The sequence below is a fragment of the Chelonia mydas genome, chromosome 1, assembly GCF_015237465.2.
Source record: "Chelonia mydas isolate rCheMyd1 chromosome 1, rCheMyd1.pri.v2, whole genome shotgun sequence".
Lineage (NCBI taxonomy): Eukaryota > Metazoa > Chordata > Testudines > Cheloniidae > Chelonia > Chelonia mydas.
This window is the reverse complement of record NC_057849.1, coordinates 260,129,278-260,150,838: the sequence shown is the minus strand read 5'-3', so window position 1 is coordinate 260,150,838 and position 21,561 is coordinate 260,129,278. Positions and strand designations below refer to the sequence as shown.

Sequence of the window (21,561 nt, the reverse complement as noted above, 5' to 3'; positions counted from 1 at the left end):
GCAAAGCCCCTACCCATGTTACAGCTTCCTTGCTGTCTCTGCACTTTTCCATGTGTGGCTGAGGGCATATTCCATGGTTCTTTGTGCTGACGTATTCTAGGATTCTTTTCCAATAAATTATAGGAGAAATCATGGCAATGGAAGATGATCATTCAAGTGATTTTGCTGCATCCTTACTGCAAACAGGTAAATTCTAGCCCAAATTAAAGCAGAGTTCAGGCTCTAATCCTTCCTCCCCGAGTTAAGTAAGATATCCTGGGTTTAAATCACCTTCAAATCCAGGTCATTCGGGGTGGTAGTAGTGGTGGGGAGGGTTGGGCAAGAGCCCACATGAACTGTGCAGTGAATAGAAAAGGAGTACTTGTGGCACCTTAGAGACTAACCAATTTATTTGAGCATAAGCGTAAGTGCAGTGAATGAAGACATACTCAAAGAGAAAATATGGTATAATTCCTTAGTAGACATTTAGTACACACAAAACGTAAGTTGTATTTGAAATACTATTATGAAATTTTAAGCAGCTCTATTAAGTAGTAAAACTATTAGAACCTATGCTAACTCCACCCCTTCGTTGCTGTTAGATATATTTAAATGCAAGATTTCAACATAACATTTACAATTCTATACTTTACTACCCATATTCCTTTCTGATCTTCTTTCAGAGGTGTCTCTGTAGTGTAGCCATAACATGAAGTCTATGTCATCTGGATTCTTCAGAGCTTTTCAGTCACCCCCAAAGCACAACTTAGGTCGAGGTGTCTACTGTGGTCTCAACTGCCAGATCAGAATCTGTCAGCAGCAATCTCATGGCGCAATGAGTGGTCTGCAAAAGACTTATGGAATGGTTTCCTTGCTACTGATCCAACCATTCTACTGCCAGAATTTGACATGCCATGTTACCTTTGGACTCAGTTGAACAGGTTCCAAACTGGCCAAGGAATGTGTGTAGCCAACCTCTACACATGGGATCTGAGCAACGACCCACTTTGTCAATGTGGCCTCCATCAGTCAATGGTGCATGTTGTTGAGTGTCAACTGACTAGATTTTGTGGTCACCTTAAGGCTCTTCATTCAGTTGATGAAGCTGTACTGGGTGGCTCGGCAAGCATTAAGAGGGGCTTGGAAAAGAACTCGGAGGCTGTCACTTTTCCCAATGCTTAAAAGCCTTGTCAGCAAACAAAAGTCTGGGGATCCTCACAGCTAGCAGCAATTCAGTCTTTGGGCTAATAATTGACTGCTCTCTTCAGATGCTGATTAAATAAAGATTCAAAGTGGCACAGGTGTTGGGATCAATGCATACAAGATATCCATTGCCTAGATGTCTATAAAGCTCTCTTTGGGGCTCTATCCTTTCCCCATGGGCAAGAATTTACAAGCCTTTTCTTCACTGAGGTCAGCCCTGTTTTCACTTTAACTGGGACAAATTTAAAGGCTGTTAACAAACCACTTCTCACAGCAGATTTACTCATCCCCAGCAAGCCTGGGGACAAAGTAAACCCTGGATGGGGAGGGGGATAGGGAGGCAGGGGGAGCCTGGTGAGGAGGGTAGTGAGCCTGGGGGTTGAAGTCTGAAGCCCCGTGCCCAGGAGCTGGAGTCCAAATCCCCACAGCTGGAGCCTGCTGCCTGCCACCCCAGGACTGAAGTCTGACCCCACTGCCTCTAGGAAGGTGGGGAACTCACTGGCTGCCTGCTCCTCCAGTATTTGTGTTTCCAGAGGGGTGCAAGGCACAACCCCTGCTGGGAGCCCTGGGGTAGGGGCTACTGCTTTGTTTCCCCCACCCCCAATCACTGCCGAGTAGGCTGTGGCCACAAGAGAAGCCCCTGGTGGCCCACTTTAAAGCCATTAGAATAGTTCTGTAGGCTGGGTAACCTCTAAGGGTGACATGCTCTCTCCCAGCTCTCCCTCTATGTCTATAAACTACAGTGGGCCACACAAGGCAGTACAGGTATGGGGATCCAGCTGTCACAGCAGATTCCTTGCTTAGTCTTGTCTCACTCAGCCACTGAATTCATCTTTAACTCCTAGATTTAATTAAAAAACCTCCCTCAAACTCCTTCCCCCAGAGCTCTGATTGTCTCAGCTCTCAAATGTGAATGTGTGGAAACTGAAATAATGCTTTCCCTAAATGAAAAATTATTATACAGCTTCAGAAACTGCCATGCCCTATTTATGGCTATTTTTAGACCTCTGTACATGTACAAAGCCAGCTGGTTCAACTAAAATCCACATGTCCTCCCCATGGCTTCTCTCCCTTTTGGAGGTGTGTGCAAAAAAAAAAAAAAAAAAAAAATTAAAATTCAATGCTACAGTATAAAGCATGTGGGTTATATAACCATACAGATGTTGCTGCTCTGCCAAGGAACAGAATTTTGGTCAGCATATTCTGTATTTGATTGAAGACACAGGTGTTAGTACTGTGTTTATAGCATAACTACTCATTTAAATATCATTTCCACTCAAACTGGAACAGGAACTTACTTTCTCTTACCTATAGTAAAACATGACATTACTTAATTGGTCCGGTATTGTATGTATTTGATAAGAAAAAAGAGGTATTAACAAAAACAGAAAACTTTAGTATTTCAAAACATACTCTAGTTCACCATAGTAATGCTCAGCATACGTACAATGCTTTACATTTCAAAAATCTGCAGTAGGTACTGTTTTTTGTTTGAGAGTAAGATAACTTCAGACTTCTAGTCATGTAAGTCAGGAAGGATCCCTAGTATGGCCAGAATGTGTAACAGGCATCGGGGGGGGGGGGGGGGGGGGGGGGGGGGGGGGGGGGGGGTGGGGTAGGATAAATACAGGAACTCCAGACTGTGGTTCTGCTTCTCGCTGCCAGGATTTGCTGATGTGACTTTGCATAAATCATTTTGCTGCTGTTTTTTTATGCAGTAACAATGTGCTCAGTGCTGTACAAGCAGTAACTACAGGACAGCTCCCTGCCCTGAAGAGGCAGCCAGAGTACATTTTCTGCTCTGTAAAATAGGATCAATAACTTACCTTGTCCCTGAGAAGGTAGCTAGGAGGGCTACTATATTGTCTGTTGAGCACCCACTGCATGCTTCAGGAGGAAAGGGACAAGCAACTCTTTGGGGGCGTTGTACTATAAGTTGGGAGATACAGAACTAATGCTTCCTGCTCATGCTGGCAGAGCTGCTCCGCTCCCCTACCCAACACCCCCCTTGCCTCTGCCAGGCGCAGCCCTGCTGCCCACCCCAACTCTGTGCCCCTCCCCCCCATCTCTAGCCCCCTTCCTCTGCCCACCCCCAGCCTGACTCTGTACCCCTCCCCCCCAACTCTAGTCCCTTCCTCTGTCCTGACTGCACCCCTCCCCCCCCCCACTCTCACCCCATGTCTGCACCCCTTTCCCTGCCCCCACTCCAAGTATGCACCTGCCTCTTCCACCAGGGACACATCCCCCGGCAGGGGCACCTGCAGCTTCGGGGCTGCAGCATAGAGCCCCTTTGCCAGGCCAGACCTATCACTCTTGTAAACAACTGCCCTCAACCCACACCGCATGCTGCCGCGTTCCACCTTAAATCCCGGCCAGTGCTTGCACTTCACCACCAGTAACCTTCCGCGGCCACCCGAGAAGGGGCGGAGCCACACGCTCATTTAAATAAAACAGCGGCTGATTTGCATGCCTCCAACATGGCCGACGTTCGGATTGGCCAGCGATGAAACAGCCCCCACGGCCGCTCCCCGATCCCACAGAGGGGCGTGGCCAGCGATCAGAGGGCGGGATGTGGGCCTCATTTGCATAACGGTCCGGCGCGTGCAGCTGGGGGAAGGCGGCTGTACGGGGTTCTGTTTTTGAATCTGCGGCGGAAGCGGCGAGAGACAGGAGCGCGAGCGGTGAGGCTGCGGCGGGATTCACAGACACAGGTACAGCACGGGCTGCAACACCGGGCTTGTTTTGTCCCGACAGCGGCCGCACTTTAGCGCGAACCCTGCGCCGCGCCGCGGTACCTGCGTAGCGCGCATGCGTCGGAGCCGCAGCGATGCAACCGGGTGAACTGCATGGGAGCACGTGACTGAGCTCCAGTGCAGCCTCCTCCGCGCATGCGCGTTGCTCTTTCCTGCGCTGAGGTTGCTGCAGGTGGAGAGTGGGTAGCAAGGGCGCCTCCTTCTTCCCCTGCGGTGCGGGAGCTTATCTGCAGGGGCTGTCGCGGAGCACAGGTAGGTGCCAAATGGGCGCGGCGTAGCTGGGGCTCTGCACTGACTCCCTGAGGCCACCATCATTCAGAAAACAACAAGCAGATGTCTCTGGGTCCTGCTGGGTGCAAGGGACTAGAAGCTGCAGCCAAAGACTCCTGCCCCTGCCCTTTTGCATGGGACCTGAGAAGGAGTTTTCTTGCACCTTATGCTAAGCAGGGGACTTGTGGGGAGTAACCTGGGGGGAGGGCACCAATTAGTGAAGGTTGCTGTGGGAGGTCAGTCATGGGTCAAGACGTGCTGGTCTCAAAAAGGTCTCAAAAGCAAGTGTTTCCAGGCTTATTTCTGATCTGGTAATATTATTATGCATGCAGGTGTTGGATTCATTTATAAATGCCTTAGATGCTGTCCTCGGTGTCTTACTGATCTGTGGAAGTGTCCAGGAGAAAACCATTCCTATTACACTTCTTAATACGAGTTACCACGAATATGGCTTTTGAAAAGATTTTCGTAGCAGAGGTTAACTTACTAAAAATGAGGGCATTTCCACACTGAAATGGGAAAGATGGGAAAGTTGGCATAGCTATGCATTATTTAAGTTGCATCATTGGTATTGTACAGTAGTCTAGGTGAACTAAACAAAGACCAGAATCCCTGCCTCAAGTTGCCGTGAGGCCCACATAGAACAAATGTGACACAAAACAAACTGCTGGGCAGTAGAATTAAGCCATAGCCTTCATACATAAAACACAGGGTTCCAAGTTTTAGAATTAGTCTTTTAACTCATATATGTTCAAAAATATGTTGTCATTTTGTACTTAGTGCATTTAGTTGAGACGTGGCAAGCATGTTAAAAGTATTGCAGTTGTCTTCATTCTTTATTTTTCCTAGTTGGTATATTTCTTCCCGATTACATTTTTAGTGCCTGTCAGATATTCTAGTAACGATATTGCCATTGGCTCTGGTATTGCATAATATTTCATCCTATTGTACTGCCCATGTGGCTTGTTTGATAACATTCTTCAGGTGTAGAGATGTTGGTTAAAATGGAGGAGGGGAACATAAGCACTGCACACTACAATGGTGGGGGAGAGGCTGTCAAGCTTAAAATTGCTACCTTCATGCAGCCCCAGAAAAACAATGCTTGCATGTCTAGACATCTTAATTAAGTCTGTCTATAATTGTCAGTACTCAGACAATACATTAAAAGTAAATATATTATTGGTCAATTTCCTCAAGTAAATGTAAGTAAACATAACATTTTTATGAACCATATACTTTCAACTGAAATTACTGCATGGAAGAATAGTACAGTACAACTTTCCTTTGTTGACAAGATATTTTAAATTATTCCATAAGTTCAAATACATCTTTGGTATGGTATAAAATAACCTAACTGTTCCAATTAAAGCTTTTACGGAAGTTAATAGTTGATAGATATTTAGATTCTGCTAGGGAAGGTTGAAGAACGTAGTTGATAATACTTGCTTAAATTTCTCTGGTCTCAGTAAGATATAGTGCCAGCTAAGTAAGTAAATTTAAAATATAGAATTGATCAGAATGTAAGAAATAACCATTACTTTGTCTAATCCAAGAATTTCTATTGTGTGGTCCTTTGTGTATATAAAAAGAGCATCAGACTGAGGATCAGGAATTGTCTAGTTCTAAATTCAGTTCTGCTACTTGCTGCGTGATCTTGGATATGTAACGTAACTTCTGTCAGTTTTCCCATCTGTAAAATGGGAATGATAATAGTTTACATTGTAAGGATTTGTTTGTTAATACTTGCACAGCTTTATACAATTATTTAACTGCTAAGTTTCACAATTTTAAAAAACATCTTGCTGATCACGGCAATATTTTTCACATTTGAAAACCTTATGATTCTTATACATGCTGTAAATATCAAATGACTTTTTTATGTACTCATGGATCAGGAAAAATGGTATCTGATGCTACTCATTTGGAATTGCAACTAATTTGTCATACACACACGCAGACTAATATTATTACTATATACAGTAACCTCATTTTGTGTGTGTTGGTACAGTCCTTACAAATAAGTCAGTTTTGTTTCGTTTTATAAAGTTGGGAGACCTTGAAGCTCAGACCAAATTGCGCTTACCTGTGTTTTGTGCAAAGAAGAATTACCGCTTTAATAGAAACTTATTTGCTTTAAACAGTGTAACAAATATGTTGTTTAAAGGGTCTCGGCTAGAGATACTGAAGAAGTCCCTATTATGATATTTTGGACTGTTTCATGTGTTGCTGTGCACACTAATTTGACGTTGGTCTCTTGAATGGCAAAGGAGGATGATTTTCAAACTTTTTTCATTCCACGGACTACAGGTTGACAGCCACTGTTTTATGGGAATGACAACCTTTTGCAGCCCCCTTAGACACAGTCTGTGGACCCCCAGGGATCAGCAGACAACAGGTTGAAAACTACTGCTATGGGGAAAAAAACTCATGAGAAGTTATGCTATTGTGGACCTCTTAATTTCTAATATCTGAGCCATCTAAATGGTTTTCATTGAAATATTAGTCCTATAGACTTGCACACATCCAATCATTTGTGGCTGCCATATTTAATCTTCAGTGTTCGCCAGTTCCTTCTACTATTAAGTTGTGTCCATTTCACATACTTGGAGGTTAAACATCAACTGCACTACATTAATTTCCCTGTTGGAAGGCCCTCTTTGTAATGTTTCGAGCCACCAAAAGCTTGGAAGCACTCACTCACACTGAAATGTCTGTTTCCCATTTGGTATGGGATGATGCTACTAGCCAAGTGTTCAGGCTGGCTGTTTTCATTTTTAGGATTGAAAATTGTTGAAGAAACTTATTTTTTTTTTTAATTTTATTTCTTAGTTCACCAAAGCTGCTGTAAATTAAACATGTAAAACAAAACAAACTTTGAAAATGTTGTATTCACTAGTAATTGTATTTGAGAAAAAAGATCTAAAAAAGTTGAATAGAGTCTTTTCAATGTGGTATATTTTTTTTAAAAATGTTAAGAAGTATAGACTAATCTAAAATAAAGAAAGAACAGTTGTTATATAACATGCTAAATCTGTTTTTTTTTTTTAAAGTATCCTTAACCATTTCCGAAGGCCAGTTTTTCTATATGAAAAATTAATTAGGTTTACTACTGTGCTTACTAATCAATAGGAATTGCTATGCCAAAAGTCTTAAGGATATATGTACAAAAAAGCACCATACCAGTAAGTCACTATTATTGATATAGTTTGTAGTTTTAATACGTTTTCTCCATTTGTCACTCCCCTAATAATTCTGTTTAGTCCTCCAGTCTTGTGTTTATAAAATCATTTTGTTGCTGTTGAAGTTACTATGATGTCACAAATTCAACATTACAACTTCCCTAAAGGATCTAGGAAGAGAAAATGAGTTGTGAGATATTTAAATTTAAAAATAATTGGTGAAAGTGGCCAGGGGAAAATATTTGTAAAAGGTATTGTTGGATCTGAGATTTTGCTGGTAATAAAGCTTTTATGTGCTCATTTTAATAGCTACCACCTCCTGTGTCAGAGGGGGTTGTAGTGCATTGATGAGGAAAGTTTCTACCTTACCCTTTTTTTATTTGTAGTCTATAGAAGGTGAATGTGTTGTAAATATCCAAGTATATGTAATTATGGCTCTCTGTGTGACAATGGATTTTCCATGCCTCTTTGAACTTGGTATCCTCTTGTGAGGCTGCCTACCAGCTTTTCTCAACTTACACAGCAATTGATAGTACTTTAAGTATTTAGCACAAGTGAAATTATTATTTATGTATATTGCAGTAGTACCTAAGAGCTCCATAAGAATGGTTGTACTGGGGACAGGTCAATGGTCCATCTTGCCCAGTATGCTGTCTTCTGACAGTGGCCAATGCCAATGAACAGAACAGGCAATCGTCAAGTGATCCACCCTGTCATCTACCCTCAGCTTCTGGCAAGCAGAGGCTACGGGAACACTCAGAGCATGGTGTTGCGTCCCTGCCTATCCTAGCTAATAGCTATTGATGGACCTATTCTCTATGAACTTATCTAGTTCTTTTTTGAACTCTGTTATAGTTTTGGCCTTCACAGCATCCCCTGTTCTACAGGTTGATTGCACGTTGTATGAAGAAATTTTTCCTTTTGTTTGTTTTAAATCTGCTGCCTATTAATTTCATTGGGTGACCCCTATTTCTTGTGTTACGTGAAAAAATAAATAACATTTCCTTACTCACTTTCTCCCCACAATTGGAGATTTTTATAGAGCTCTATCATATCTCCCCTTAGTCATCTCTTTTCCAAGCTGAAAAGTCAGTCTTTTTAATCTCTCCTCATATGGGAGCTGTTCTGTACCCCAATCATTTTTGTTGCTCTTCTCTGTACCTTTTTTCCAATATATCCTTTTTGAGATGGAGGGACCAGATCTGCACACAGTCTTCAAGATGTGGGCATACCATGAATTTAGATAGAGGCATTATATTTTCTTTCTTGTTATCTATCCCATTCCTAACATTCTGTTAGCTTTTTTGACTGCCACTGCACATTGAGTGGATGTTTTCAGAGAACTATCCATGACTCCAGGGTCTCTTTCTAGAATGCTAACAGCTAATTTAGAACACATCATTTTGTATGTATAGTTGGGATTGCGTTTTGAAAGGTACATTACTTTGCATTTGTCAGCATTGAATTTCATCTGCCATTTTGTTGCCCAGTCATCCATCTTCAGTCTTGGACATTGTGCTAGGTGCTGTACAAACATGCAACAAAAAGTCTATCCCTACCCCAGAAAGTTTACAATCTGAGTATAAGAAATGGTGTCCACTCTGTAGCAGGAGTATATCTTCCAAAGCAATGGTCCAAAACATTTCTGCTTTGTGAAAGCCACCTTGCCTGAAAGCGTATTTAAAACCCCCTGTAGCTCATAGTTTTCGTTGGCACCATTAAAGAGAAGTGTGGGCTGAAGTTTGCATTTAGTCCTTGTTGGGCAACTAATGGAGTGTTTTTTATCTTTTAAATAACTGTTCAGATTTGAATTGATGTGACACTTCATGACTGAAATTTTTGCTAGTTCAAATTTGTTAGTATTAAACACCAATATTAGGTGTTAAATGTGGAATTGTGGAAAAATCCAGAAACTGTTATTTTCTTGGTGCATATTAGTGTAATTCTCCTTTACACTAATTTATGTTTAATGAGGTAGGTTTCTAAAAATATATCAGTGTCCTGTCCAGCTGTGAAATGTTTTATTGAGTCATACATTCTGTAAATGAACAGAAAGGTGCCAATGAGTTACATTGACTATCGTGTCTTACAGGAACAAATATATAAGGTCATATGAAAGTTTAGTAAATTAGTTGGCTAAATATGAGTACATTCCTTCTCGGAATGTGGTTTGTTTTTTTTTTGTACTCAGGCCAATTTGATATAATCTTTTGTTAACATTGAGAACTGAACATAGCTAACCTGCTGTAAGTGGACTAGGATTTGAAAAAGGAGAAACCATTTCTCAGAATGGATCTAAAAAGGAAAAAAAGGATTTTAATAAATTGATACTTTATTTTTATTAAAGGAGGTACAGATTTTACAACTGTAGTCATTCTGGACTGTTTCAGTTAACTGTTCAAGAAGACTATATAATGCAAAGCTAAGTCATTTTGTCAGTAGGGTGGCCATTTTGTGCTGTTCTCCTCCATTACACAACACTGCAAGGAGCCATTTTATGCTACAGCAATCTAGAATTTTTATAAAATGTATATACTTACACAGATGTGTACATTCAACTTGAGACCATACGCAGAAAAGTTGGTTAAAGCTGAAATTGTATCTTTAGCTATTTTAATTAAGTATTGAAGCACAGTTTAATAATAATAATGCCTCCACTTATCCTTCACAGATATTAATGGATTAAGTATTGCAACACGTATGCATTCTCACCATATCAAAAAACATAAACTACTTTCCTTGCTCCCAGTTAGAATTGTGTGATCTGCAGTGCTTAGGTGCGTCAGGGTGATATAATAGGACGCAAACACAGATCAAACTCTGACTTTTGTGGGTTTAAGAGAGCCATTTTCATCTTGGATTATTTTGCATTAGTTTTCCCATGTGTGTTGTGCCTGTAAATTCTCATTTTATGATATGAGAATTCAGGCATGTTGTTGTTTTTACTTAGATTTAATGGATTGGATGGCTTTTGTAGACCTGTATTAATAATTTTTTTTTATTCTTACTTGATAGACTGAGTCTATAGAAACTCCTAAGTCTGATTATCCAGATGCATAGTTGAGTCAAAAATCTTTGAGAGAGTCACATTTTTGAGGTTTCAAGTGTGCAACAACTAATTTTGAAATTAAATAACTGAGTATCTTTTAAAATTTGTGTCAATTTGCGGCCACTGGGAGCTGCAAGTGGCCGTATCTGCAGACGCTCAGGTAAATAAAGCATCTTGCGGCCCGCCTGGGGCTTAGCCTAAACAAGCCGCAGACCAAGTTTGGGAACCCCTGAACTAGAGGGATGTGGGTGTGTAGGAGAATGTGGGGCACAGGAAGGAGAAACTAGGGTCTGTGTTTTGGCTGCTTTGTACTGCGCTGGTGATGCAAAACAACTGTTAACCGAATTTAACTGGCCAATATTCTCTGGATATGTTTTGCTGCTCCAGAATCGCATAAATCAGACAGAACATAGCAGAGAATCTTCCCCTAAAAGTTAACATTTCTAAAATGACATAAGGCTTATACTACTTATCTTCAAATCGTTAGAAGTGGTAGCATTCACCTTGACTTTCATACTTGCTGTTCATGGGGCAGAGGGAGAAAATACATCTTTAAAAGTCAATGTAATCTGATCTGTGACCACAAATGCTAAAATACTGTAATCCTAGAATTTCAGGGTTGGAAGGGACCTCAGGAGGTCATCTAGTCCAACCCCCTGCTCAAAGCAGGACCAATCCCCAATTTTTGCCCTGATCACTAAATGGCCCCCTCAAGGATTGAACTCACAATCCTGGGTTTATCAGGCCAATGTTCAAACCACTGAGCTATCCCTCCCCCCAGATAATCATATGATTATTACCTGGGTCACAACCTTAACTCTGTCCGGTAATTTGGGTGCCTTAACTGTATATTTTTGTAACTTAACATGTTTGGACTTACATTTAACTTTTTAACTCTGAATTTCCTGGGTTTGTAATGTTTCAGTTTTGGGAAAATGGCAACATTCCTGTATTCTTCTTTACCCTAAACTACTGATAGGGACTCTCAACTGTAACTCCATCTTAATATAGTTTTTGTCTGCGAATATGAAAATGAAATGTTCTCACTTTGGCCATGTCCACACTAGGAAAATGAGTGGTGTTTAAAGGCAATTAATGTGCATGTCTTTACCATTTTTAATCACCATTTTTTGCACTTACTCTGGACAAAGCCATGTTTAAAAGGGTGTGTAAGGATCCAGGAATTAGAACCCAGGTCTGGAGAGCCTGGGACAGCTGAATTCCAACAGTGCCACTGGGTGGCCATGCAAAGGCACAGCCAGGGAGCACTATGGAGAGCAGGCGCCTCAGGAGGTACAACCCAAGAAACCCAGAGTGACAGTGCTCTGTGGCCCTCTGATTGGCCAAGCACCTTGTTAACTTGAGGGGTTGCCCCAGGAAGTTGTCTGGACAACCATAGAGACTTTGGCCTGCTTGCAATGCCAGATTTTGTTTGATGTCATGATCTCCGGTCTCTGACTCCTGCCTCTTGATCCTAGCCTGGTACTGCCTCTGATCTCTGGTCTCTGACCCCAGCCTGACTCTGACCTTGACTCTTGCTTGTGGAAACTGCCTCTTGCAATTCCTTCAACTCCTGCCTGGTGACTACTGTACTTGATGGGCAGACCTCATCCCAGCTGTGACTGCTAGCCCAGACCACCTATGCAAAGTGTTAGCGAAGTTAACATGCTTTGAAGTACTACTCATTTTCTTAATGACATGGCCTGTGTCTATTTAGCTGGATTTATTGACTTCTATGACTTAAATATCTTGCTGAATTCTGGTCTAATCATGTACATAACTTTAAGTACATGAATAGGCAATTTGACTTTATTGTGATGAGACATGATTAATGTTATTCATGTTCTTTGAATCAGGGCCTTTGTATATTTATATACTATTTTAATCGTGTTAGCTGTATTAGTTCTGCTGTGCTAACAGAGTGAGATGGATTATATTTTTTCTTCTGCATCAACAGAATTATTTCTTGAGTTGTAATTACAGAGCCAAACAAACCTATTGAACCCATTAAGGTTTCATAGATTTCATTGAGTGGGCATAATTTAAAGACCTTGGTATTGCTTAGGTGAAATGTCATAATTTTGAACCTTTAATGCTGGTGACTGAGTGAGAAGGAAGCAACCTAGCTTGACTCTCTTACAAATTCAGTTTGGGATCTGGATTATGTTTAGAAAAGATATACAATTAATGAAAAGAGCACATTTGATCTTGAAATCTTTCAGAACACAATAAACATGGAACCCTATTTCAGATTGTGTTTCACAGCAGAAGTGCATACTTAAAGGGTGTGTTTAATCTGAATAAAATAAAATGCTAATGTTGGGGTCTAAAATTTCTGTCATTGCTCTGTGTCTGTAAACAGAAAGTTCATAACAAATGTTGACACTTGGCTACGACAGGATTGGATATGAATAGCCAATCATTCAAAATGCTGGTTGTTTCCTGTTTACAAACTATTGTAATGTTGGTTAGAATTGCAGGTGACAGTTAGTGGGGAGAAGGTTTGAGTGCTTGCATGAAATTAATTCAGTCTCTCCTGTTTGGACAAGTTTGTTTTCCAAGATTCTTGTTTTCTGTTGGGTACAGAGTTACAAACATATTTGTAGTTATCCTCTAATCATTTACAATCTAATCAAAGCTTCTAATTGAGCTAGGTTGACTCAGTTATTTATATTGCAAGCCATGCCACTGTGCATTTTCCTTTTTCTCTTGTTTTAACCATATAGCCTGGTTCAACATTCTGGGTCAGTACCAAATACTAATTTTGGTGCTGATGAGCACAGCAGGCATCTGTTGCTGGAATGATTAACTAATTCTGAGGTCACCAGCTATCATGGGCAACAGAAACATCCAGAATGTGTTATACATGGTATAATTTTGGAAAGGTTTGGAAAAGAGATAGTGAGCTTCATGATCTTCCAAAAAGAAGCCCAGCATGTATTATTTGTGGTGGATATTCAATTTTTTTTCCTTTTCCTCAAGATGAAACCCCATAATGAAAACTGCTAATAATGGCCATACTATTTGTATGGCTGTTGTTGCAGGTGTTTGCATAATGGAGTGAAGTTATTAGGGAGGAACTCTTGTAGCAACTGAGACTTTACTGTCTGGTAGGCCAAGTGATTGTGGTTTGTAAGTGGCCTTTAACATGGTACAGGTTCTCCTTTAGTTCTAGTTCAGTTGAAATACTTTATAAATATTCCCTTTTTTAGGTGTACATCACTGTAGTTTGTCCCCTTCAAGAAGTGCTTCTTATGGAGGGGAGCCTATTGCAAATCACTCCACCTGAAAAGGTGTTAACCCTTTATATCCTATTTTTGACATCACAAAAAAATTGCTGGTTTTATATATTAGTTTGGTACTTAATTTCTTGCAAAGATTTTAGGTGCCTGATGTGTGGAGTTTTTGAAAAGTGCTCTTCTGGTTAAATTTTTGGTGTACAGAATGAACTTCCCGTTTCAAATGTGGTAACTGTTGTACCGTGTAGCTGGTCTTCCCAAATATTTCTGTAATGTTGTGATGGTGATGATAATATGGAAAAAAGCTATAATGGCCTGGAGCAGATTTCCATTTTTTTTAAGGACTGAAATGAGGCTCCTTTTGAAGAGTATTTTCTAAAGTCTGTCAGCTCTGTGCATGATTTGGCTCTATTTTTGTAGCTTTTAATATGTGGCATGGAGTTAGAGCTGTCTGGAATCAAGAAGGATTTGGAGTATGTAATATATATCCTGAGCCACAGACTGGTTCACAGACATAACAAGACTGTCTTCATGCCTCACATGTTTTCTTCTTTATATCACTTGTACTCTGAGAAGCTGTAGTCGTTTTGCAGTATGTGCATTAACCATTTTCTCCCCCTGTGCCTGTACTATTTCTTCCCATGTGGTAAAGAGGGAGGTGCTTTGCTACATAAACATTTTATCCACTGCTGAGTTGTTACTGTGTGGCTTATCTTGAGTGCAGCCATTTTAAACACATTTTCAGTTCCACTGAGACAGTACAGTCTCAAAATGGCTGACGAAGTATTCTTCTTTGCAGCAGTTTAGTCTGACTCTATGCAAATGAGCAAGTCTGCCGGAGTCACATGCTTCAGCTTTAGAGGTAAGAAACAGTTCTGCTTTTCTGAGAAACAATTTCAAGATATATTTACAATTTTGATGTTTTGGGGGGAACTAATTCTGAGTTGTGTAGGTGTATTTTTTTTCCCTTACCCCGCTTATTTTCTTTGAGCAGGAAATCAATGCACACTTCAAGAGTTAGGTTAAATACAAATAGTATTTCACAAGCATTGTGGGGGTGGGACTGGTGAGGTCAAAGGTCACATCACTGCAGATGTATTAAAATAATTGTTTATCACAACCCTGAGTTGTCCCATTTCAGCTTAGTTTGTTGCCAGGCCAAATCTCCCATGTTTTTGCTGGCCTTCCCTGGTGAACTTGCTACATAATTTTGTATATAATACAAATAATACAGTACCAGGAATATTAACTGCTTCGGTTCCATTTCCTGAATATAGGAAATGGTCTCCCCACATGATAGACCTTTATTTCTGTGAGAGTTCCCCCCACACACACACTGTTTACAATGCATACATTTAATTATGAAAAGATTTATTCAACACAAAAAAGTAACCATATTGCATTCAAATTCTCATATTTTATTCAAACTTTTATCTACCTTTATCGTAAACACATAATAAAGATGCACACCTAATTTTTAGGAGACCAACCCTCCACACTATTCTGAACCTATCTCCTCAGAGCAGTGTATTCTCATTAACGCCAAAAGAACCATTAGAAATCAGTATGTAAAAGCAAGCATTTATAGATTTTTTTTTTTTTTTTTTTTTTTTTTTTAAACCACACAGGACATATTTCATTTATTAGTTATAGGAGATGTGCTGGCAGACAAAATTAAATTAATAGACAAAGAATCGAGTCCCTTCCCAGGATTTTAATATTTTTTAAGAGACTTCACACAAAAAATAATTAATGAAGTATCATCTTCAGATTAGGAAATTGTATGGTGTCTGCCCTGATCAGTTACCCTTTTTCAGAGGGTGGGTTGGGAGTGGAAGGGAGGTCCTGACGTACTGCTTGAGGATATCAAGATGCTATTCCTATTACCAAATGCTTTTTATTAAAAAAATAAATGCATGGAGAATTTAAGATACCTAGAGTCAGTACTTGCCAGTGCTAGAAAATCTAAGGGGAGGAGGATGCCTGTGAAGTGGAAAAATGTCTTTTTAAAAACAACAAAAAAAAGTAGTGCTCTACTTGTGTATATGTATAGCCACTTATCCCTTACCTCCTTGCCCCAGGGCACTTAGATTCATTACTCTATATGTAAACAGAAAGAGAATGCTAGGCCATGTGAAACTATTAACCCTTCTAAATTCAGAGTTGAATGAAAATATACCAAACAAAACAAGGAATGTATATCTTTCATTTCCAGTGTCGTTCTTCTGGTTTCATACTGTATGTTACTGTCTTGGAATTACAAATAGTTACTACCAAAAAAATATTCACTGTTTAAAAACATGCTGCTATCCGCGTATTATGCGACCGTTTTAAATTTTGAATTTCTTGAGTGTTTCAGGAAAAGAAAAAAAAACACACACATTGGAAATAATATGGTTATTAAATGCACTGCTGATCTAATATCCTGATTTCACAAAATTTCCATGGAGTTATTTTTATTTGTTTTTTTAAATAAAAATAATGAGAATACACTAATTCTCATGAGAATTAATGAGAGTTAATGAGAATACACTGCTCTGAGGAGATAGGTTCAGAATAGTGTGGAGGGTTGGTCTCCTAAAAATTAGGTGTGCATCTTTATTATGTGTTTACGATAAAGGTAGATAAAAGTTTGAATAAAATATGAGAATTTGAATGCAATATGGTTACTTTTTTGTGTTGAATAAATCTTTTCATAATGTATGCATTGTAAACAGTGTGCGTGTGGGGGAGGGGGGGGAACTCTCACAGAAATAAAGGTCTATCATGTGGGGAGACCATTTCCTATATTCAGGAAATGGAACCGAAGCAGTTAATATTCCTGGTACTGTATTATTTGATTAATTAATACTGCCTTAGTTTTTGTTCATTGGCCTTGACTGTTTCCTTTTTTTCCAGTGGTATTTATTGGTTGACTAGCCAGAATAGTTAAGGTATTAAAAGCTTTGGAATTCTTTCCAGAATTCTTACTCATAAATGTCTGATTTTTTTCCATCACCCCATTTATTTCCACAAAAATATTTAAATTTTTTTGTATATTCACCAAATTTAGTATTTGATTACCTTCCCTCTTGCCATAAGCCAGTGGGATTCCTTCTTTCCCATCCTCCACACAGGTGCATTTCTTGTTTTCTTCAAAATGTGCAGATCACAGTCCTTCTGACCCCAGCAGAATCTTTTTAAAAAGTCTCCTGAGGTTTCTGTGATTTTTAAAGCAGTGTAATTGCATTACTGATTAATCCAAATGCTAATGCCCGATATTGTCCAAATCAAAGGGAGAAAATTTTATCATATCTCTCGGCATATCTTTAAATTGAAATAATACCCTATTTTGCAATAATTGGGGGAGATGAGATTTTTGTACCTAAAATCATCTCTAGCAGCTGCCAGCTAGTGCAGACAGAAAGGGGAGGAGTTCTGAAGGTTTTTATTTTGTAAAATGCTCAGATAATTCTAATTTAATTGTCAAGTCTGCTGTACCTGTTCTATTTCTTATTGATGTTAACCCTTGCTGTGCTATGTTCCATTGTGAGTGCAGACAGTGGATGAGGAGAGTAGCGCCTTTCTACAGATATACGGAGGTGGGTGGTTCTGTGCGCTCGCTCTCTCTGTTGTTCTTCATAATAATAGTGTGCACTTACACTGTGCCTTTCATATGAGGATTTTGATGCCCCTTCAAAGAGCTTAATTTAGCCCCACAACTTCCCTGTGGGGCAGGTAAATTATACCCATTTTACAGATGAACATGAGGCACAGAGAAGTTGCCGAGGGCAAGGAAATCTCTTGGCTTCCCATTCTTTGCCTTAACCATTTAAGCAATCTTTCCTCCTCCTCCTCTTCTGTCCTTTTCTCCCTTCTTCATTGGTGTTTATACGTTGCTTTGTTTTGGGTTGCTTTGCCCTCCTACAAGGCCATTTTAGAAGCAATATCTTTCTTCCAAGTGCTGCAGGAAATGACTTGCTCATCAGGGAGCCTGAGACAGATGGTTTTTGTGGCTTTTTTTTTTTAAGTGGTTTTTGGAATGTTTAAAATGTTTGTTACAGCTTGTCCTGAGCGTTCGAGTTGTTAGGTGTTAATACTGCTGGCTAGTGGCCCCACAACTAGCTTTTCATTAACCACGTTTTTTTTAGTAGGGGGGGAAGGAAGCAAAAATAATTGGTTCATATACATGGGGATAAAGCAGTTAAATACTTAATTGGGATGAAAGTACCTTCTTTTGGTTCATTTTAGAATTAATTGTGTTTATAGTTTTACATGAACCACTAATGGTAGTGTTAAAGATATAAAAGTTTCTAACAGGTTCATACCAATTTTTTTAACGGAATGATTGCTATAAATTTTAAGTGAGGTTATCAGTGGGGCTTTGTTAGTTTCTGCTGATCGTTCTTGCACTTAGTTCTGGTGTTGCATCATTTTTTCCATTTGAACCTTATGGCGTTCTAGAGGATTGACTTTGGTGCTGACATAAAGTAAATCTGGAAGATAGACTCCTGAGACTGCGCTCTTGCTAGTAATAAATATGAATTTCTGGGAAGAGTGCCAAACAGTCATTGGCAAAGAACTCATTTACATTTCTGAAGTTGCTTTCCAAAGAATTTTACTAACAGAAAAAATTATAATCTGTATTTACATGGAAACTTTATGCTGATATTTGGATTCATTCATTTCTAAACCTTACTCTCACTTGGAACTGTTTTAACATGTCTTGTTTGTTTTTTATTTTCCTCTTAAAGCCCAGAATTGTTTCAGTTGCCACAGCTGCATCTTCTCATTTTCAGTAGATGTTTTGGGAGTAAATAATCTCAGGGTGGATTCACACTGAATTGGAATGGACTCTTAATGCTGCAGTCTCTAATTAACATAAATCACTCACTTTCAAGCTGCTCACTTCCTGGGTACTTCAAGGAGTAGCAACAACTGGTTGCAAAGCACGCAGAACTGCTTTGAAATTTGAATATTTAATCTCTTTATGATTATGTGATTTCAAAGTTAAATTGTCCCATTAGAATTTATAATTGATGAAATTTTGTTAAGATTTCTCAAGAATTCCATGTCTTAGAGAGAGTTATGAGTTTGTCAAGTATTAGTTTTTCCACATCATCTTTATTAGCAGGATTAGGTGCAAATGTAAATTGCAACGGAGTGAAACAAAGATGCTTCTGTAAAGCTGGTGAGGGAGCACAGTAAAACCGAGAATTGCTCTTTAAGCAGAAGGTGAGGGAGCACAATATAAATTATAACTCTTGAGTCACAGGCTAGCAGCACTTTATCCAGTAATAGCTGACTGTCACCTCTCCTACAGGAGGAAGCTGGCTATTGCCTACCTTCCTTCTGAAGGTACAGCCCTATGTTGTGAAATAAACCACACAGGACCAAAGAAGTATATGTTTTTATAGACTGTTTCCACATTGTAGAGATCAGTAGTTTTCTTTGCCTTTCTAAAACCAGAAAGAGGAAGTATGGGGAAATGCCAGTCTTTTGGCCATGTGATGTGTGAATAATTGCTATTTGGTGTTGTAAAGAGGAAGTTAAGTGAAAGTCTGATTTTTAGAACACCAGTGCAACAATTTTTCCTCTGAGCTTTTTAAAATAAAATTTAAGCCACTAGAATCAACCTACCTGTGTCAGGGTCTATTTTTAGATGTTTTGTGTTTCTTTTTTTAAATCAAGACATATTTACTGAATAAATATGTTTTAAACTAAAATTGTGACAAAACCCCAAAGTAAATTATTTCTAATTCTTTTCTTAATAAGCAGAATGTCCTGCATCTTTCTTCTGAATGTACACACGATAGCAGCATTTGCTTTTCATGGGTATCCTGTCTGTCCAGTTCACACTGTCTGCTGGTAAGACTAAAGAAGTTATTTATTGTTTTTAACAAAACCTATCCTTCATTTTCTGAACGCAATTTTTCTGCTGGTTTTTAGGTCATCCTGTTTTTAGATTAGGAAAGTGTGTGTGTTTTAGTGGGAGAGTTCCAAGTTTAACCTGCATTAAGAATGCAAGTGTAATAAAAGCTTTTCAGGTGTGTGTGCTAAGCAGTATGCCCTAAATGGGGAGATGAGGAGGGAAAATATTTGGGCTGTTTTACTAATAGAATCCCTGGGGGATTTATGAACGAATAATCTACTTTTTAACTTACAGTACATGAACTCTAAGTTGTACTCGTCTCATACAAAATTAAATTTTGGAAGCAACTACAAAAACTGCCTAGTTTAGTTTAGCTCTTTTCAATATTGGTTACTCTGCTTTGTGTGAGAAACACAGATGTTGCAACAGCGATGTGGGAATTTAACAAGCCCTCTAGCTGTTCCAGTTTTACCCTTTTCATGGAAGCAGTTTATAATGCCTTTTAAAACTTAGTTGGTATGTTTCTGAAAGCTCAACCAGCTGTTTCTGCTTTCCTTAACCACACTGTGTATCTGAAAACCTACTTAATCCCAACTAGTTGAGCACTTAACTGGATGCAGCAAGGAGTAGAAAACAACTTAAAACCAAGGGAGTGCCCTTGACTTTGTTCTGAATGTTCTGGAATCAGGGTGGTGCCTTTTTAAACACAACAGAGGGATCTTTTGGGCTGTCTACAATCTCTGGCACTGAATTTCATTAGAGGAATGGAGCTAAGATTCTTAATACAAACCAGCTAGAAAACACTGGTGGCCTTGCTTCCTAATAGCTGCTTTTTGCTGTGTGCTGGGAACCTTACTAGGATGTTACTGTCTGTACATCTGGTTGTAGTGCAATTTACTGTATGTGGGAAATGCAAGTTTATATTTTTAGCAGCATTTGGTGCCCTTTATCTAACAGGAATATGAATCACTAGGAGGCTGTGTATCTGATTTGCTCTGCAAATGACAAGAACCACTGAAAAAAGTATACCATACAGTATTTGGAAGTGCTAATAAATACAGATTTTGGCTGAAATAGAATATGAATTCCAGGATTTTCTGAGGTCAAGGCAAGCTATTACCAGGACTCTCGTGTGGTTCATTGGTTAATGGGAGTGATTTAGTCTGGCATTCCTCCTGGACAGAGAAAATTTCTTGCCTTATACATCATTGCAGGCTCTGATACCACAGTGAAGGTGCAATCTCTAAGCACCAAAATAGACTAACGGATTACTAGAAGTTATCAGATAGTTAAACTACATTGTGCTGACGTGAGGAATAAAAAACTTGTATAATGCTGAACTGACTACCTAGAACCAAATCTAAAACAAAATACTCTTACAGTGGAAAGAGACTATAAAACAAATTTTGCATTTCTTTAGTGCCTATAACCTAGGGACATTAAAAAAGAAATAAGAAACTGGAGAGAACAAAGGGAGATAAGTGGAGCAAAGCAGACTTTCCTGCTCTGGAATGAGCCTGACTTTGCCTGCCTGGAACTGATGAGCAACTCTCCTGTTTGCTTATTTGTGTTTCTTTTCCCACAGATGTGCCACTAACTGGTGCCACATTGCAATAACACACTCTTGCTAAATATGAAGTCTGTTAACATTACTGTGGTTTTGCTTTTCATTTTTAGCTGCTGTAAGCACTAAAATTGGATGTGACAGTGAGTCTTCTCATTTAAAGAAAAGGAGTACTTGTGGCACCTACTCCTGTTCTTTTTGCAGATACAGACTGACATGGCTGCTACTCTGAAACTTCTCATTTAAAGAGGCTCACATCAAATGAGACAGGAGGGCATGAAGATCTGTTTCATCCCTTTCCCAAACAGACACCATTTATGAAAGCAAAACATGACTTGTGTGTGTTCAGAAAGTACAGCAACTATATAGAAGTGTTCTTAAGATACATATATAATTGAATTATTAATACCTCTGGGCTTTGATTGGAAGGAGGGAGAAATGTGTTGAATTAACCATTTGGAGTTGGAGCGATGG

General features: G+C 39.3%; 1 protein-coding gene across 7 annotated transcripts in view; it reads left to right on the top strand.

The window, feature by feature from the left end:
• Positions 1–3,674: 3,674 nt before the first annotated feature.
• LOC102940459 (activating transcription factor 7 interacting protein) overlaps positions 3,675–21,561 on the top strand; it is a 169,757-nt gene continuing 151,870 nt past the window's right edge. For 3 of the 7 annotated variants that reach the window (XM_043544660.1, XM_027826477.3, XM_037883345.2), the window contains exon 1: positions 4,130–4,187. Coding sequence is in view for 2 of the 7 variants with exons in the window: in XM_043544644.1 (XP_043400579.1) it covers positions 19,431–19,519 (89 nt within the window). In the remaining 5 variants the exon portion in view is untranslated. Of the gene's footprint in view, positions 3,894–3,990; positions 4,188–14,471; positions 14,535–19,426; positions 19,520–21,561 lie in introns of those variants that run through there. The other 4 variants (XM_043544644.1, XM_037883314.2, XM_037883331.2 and 1 more) reach the window with 4 other exon arrangements.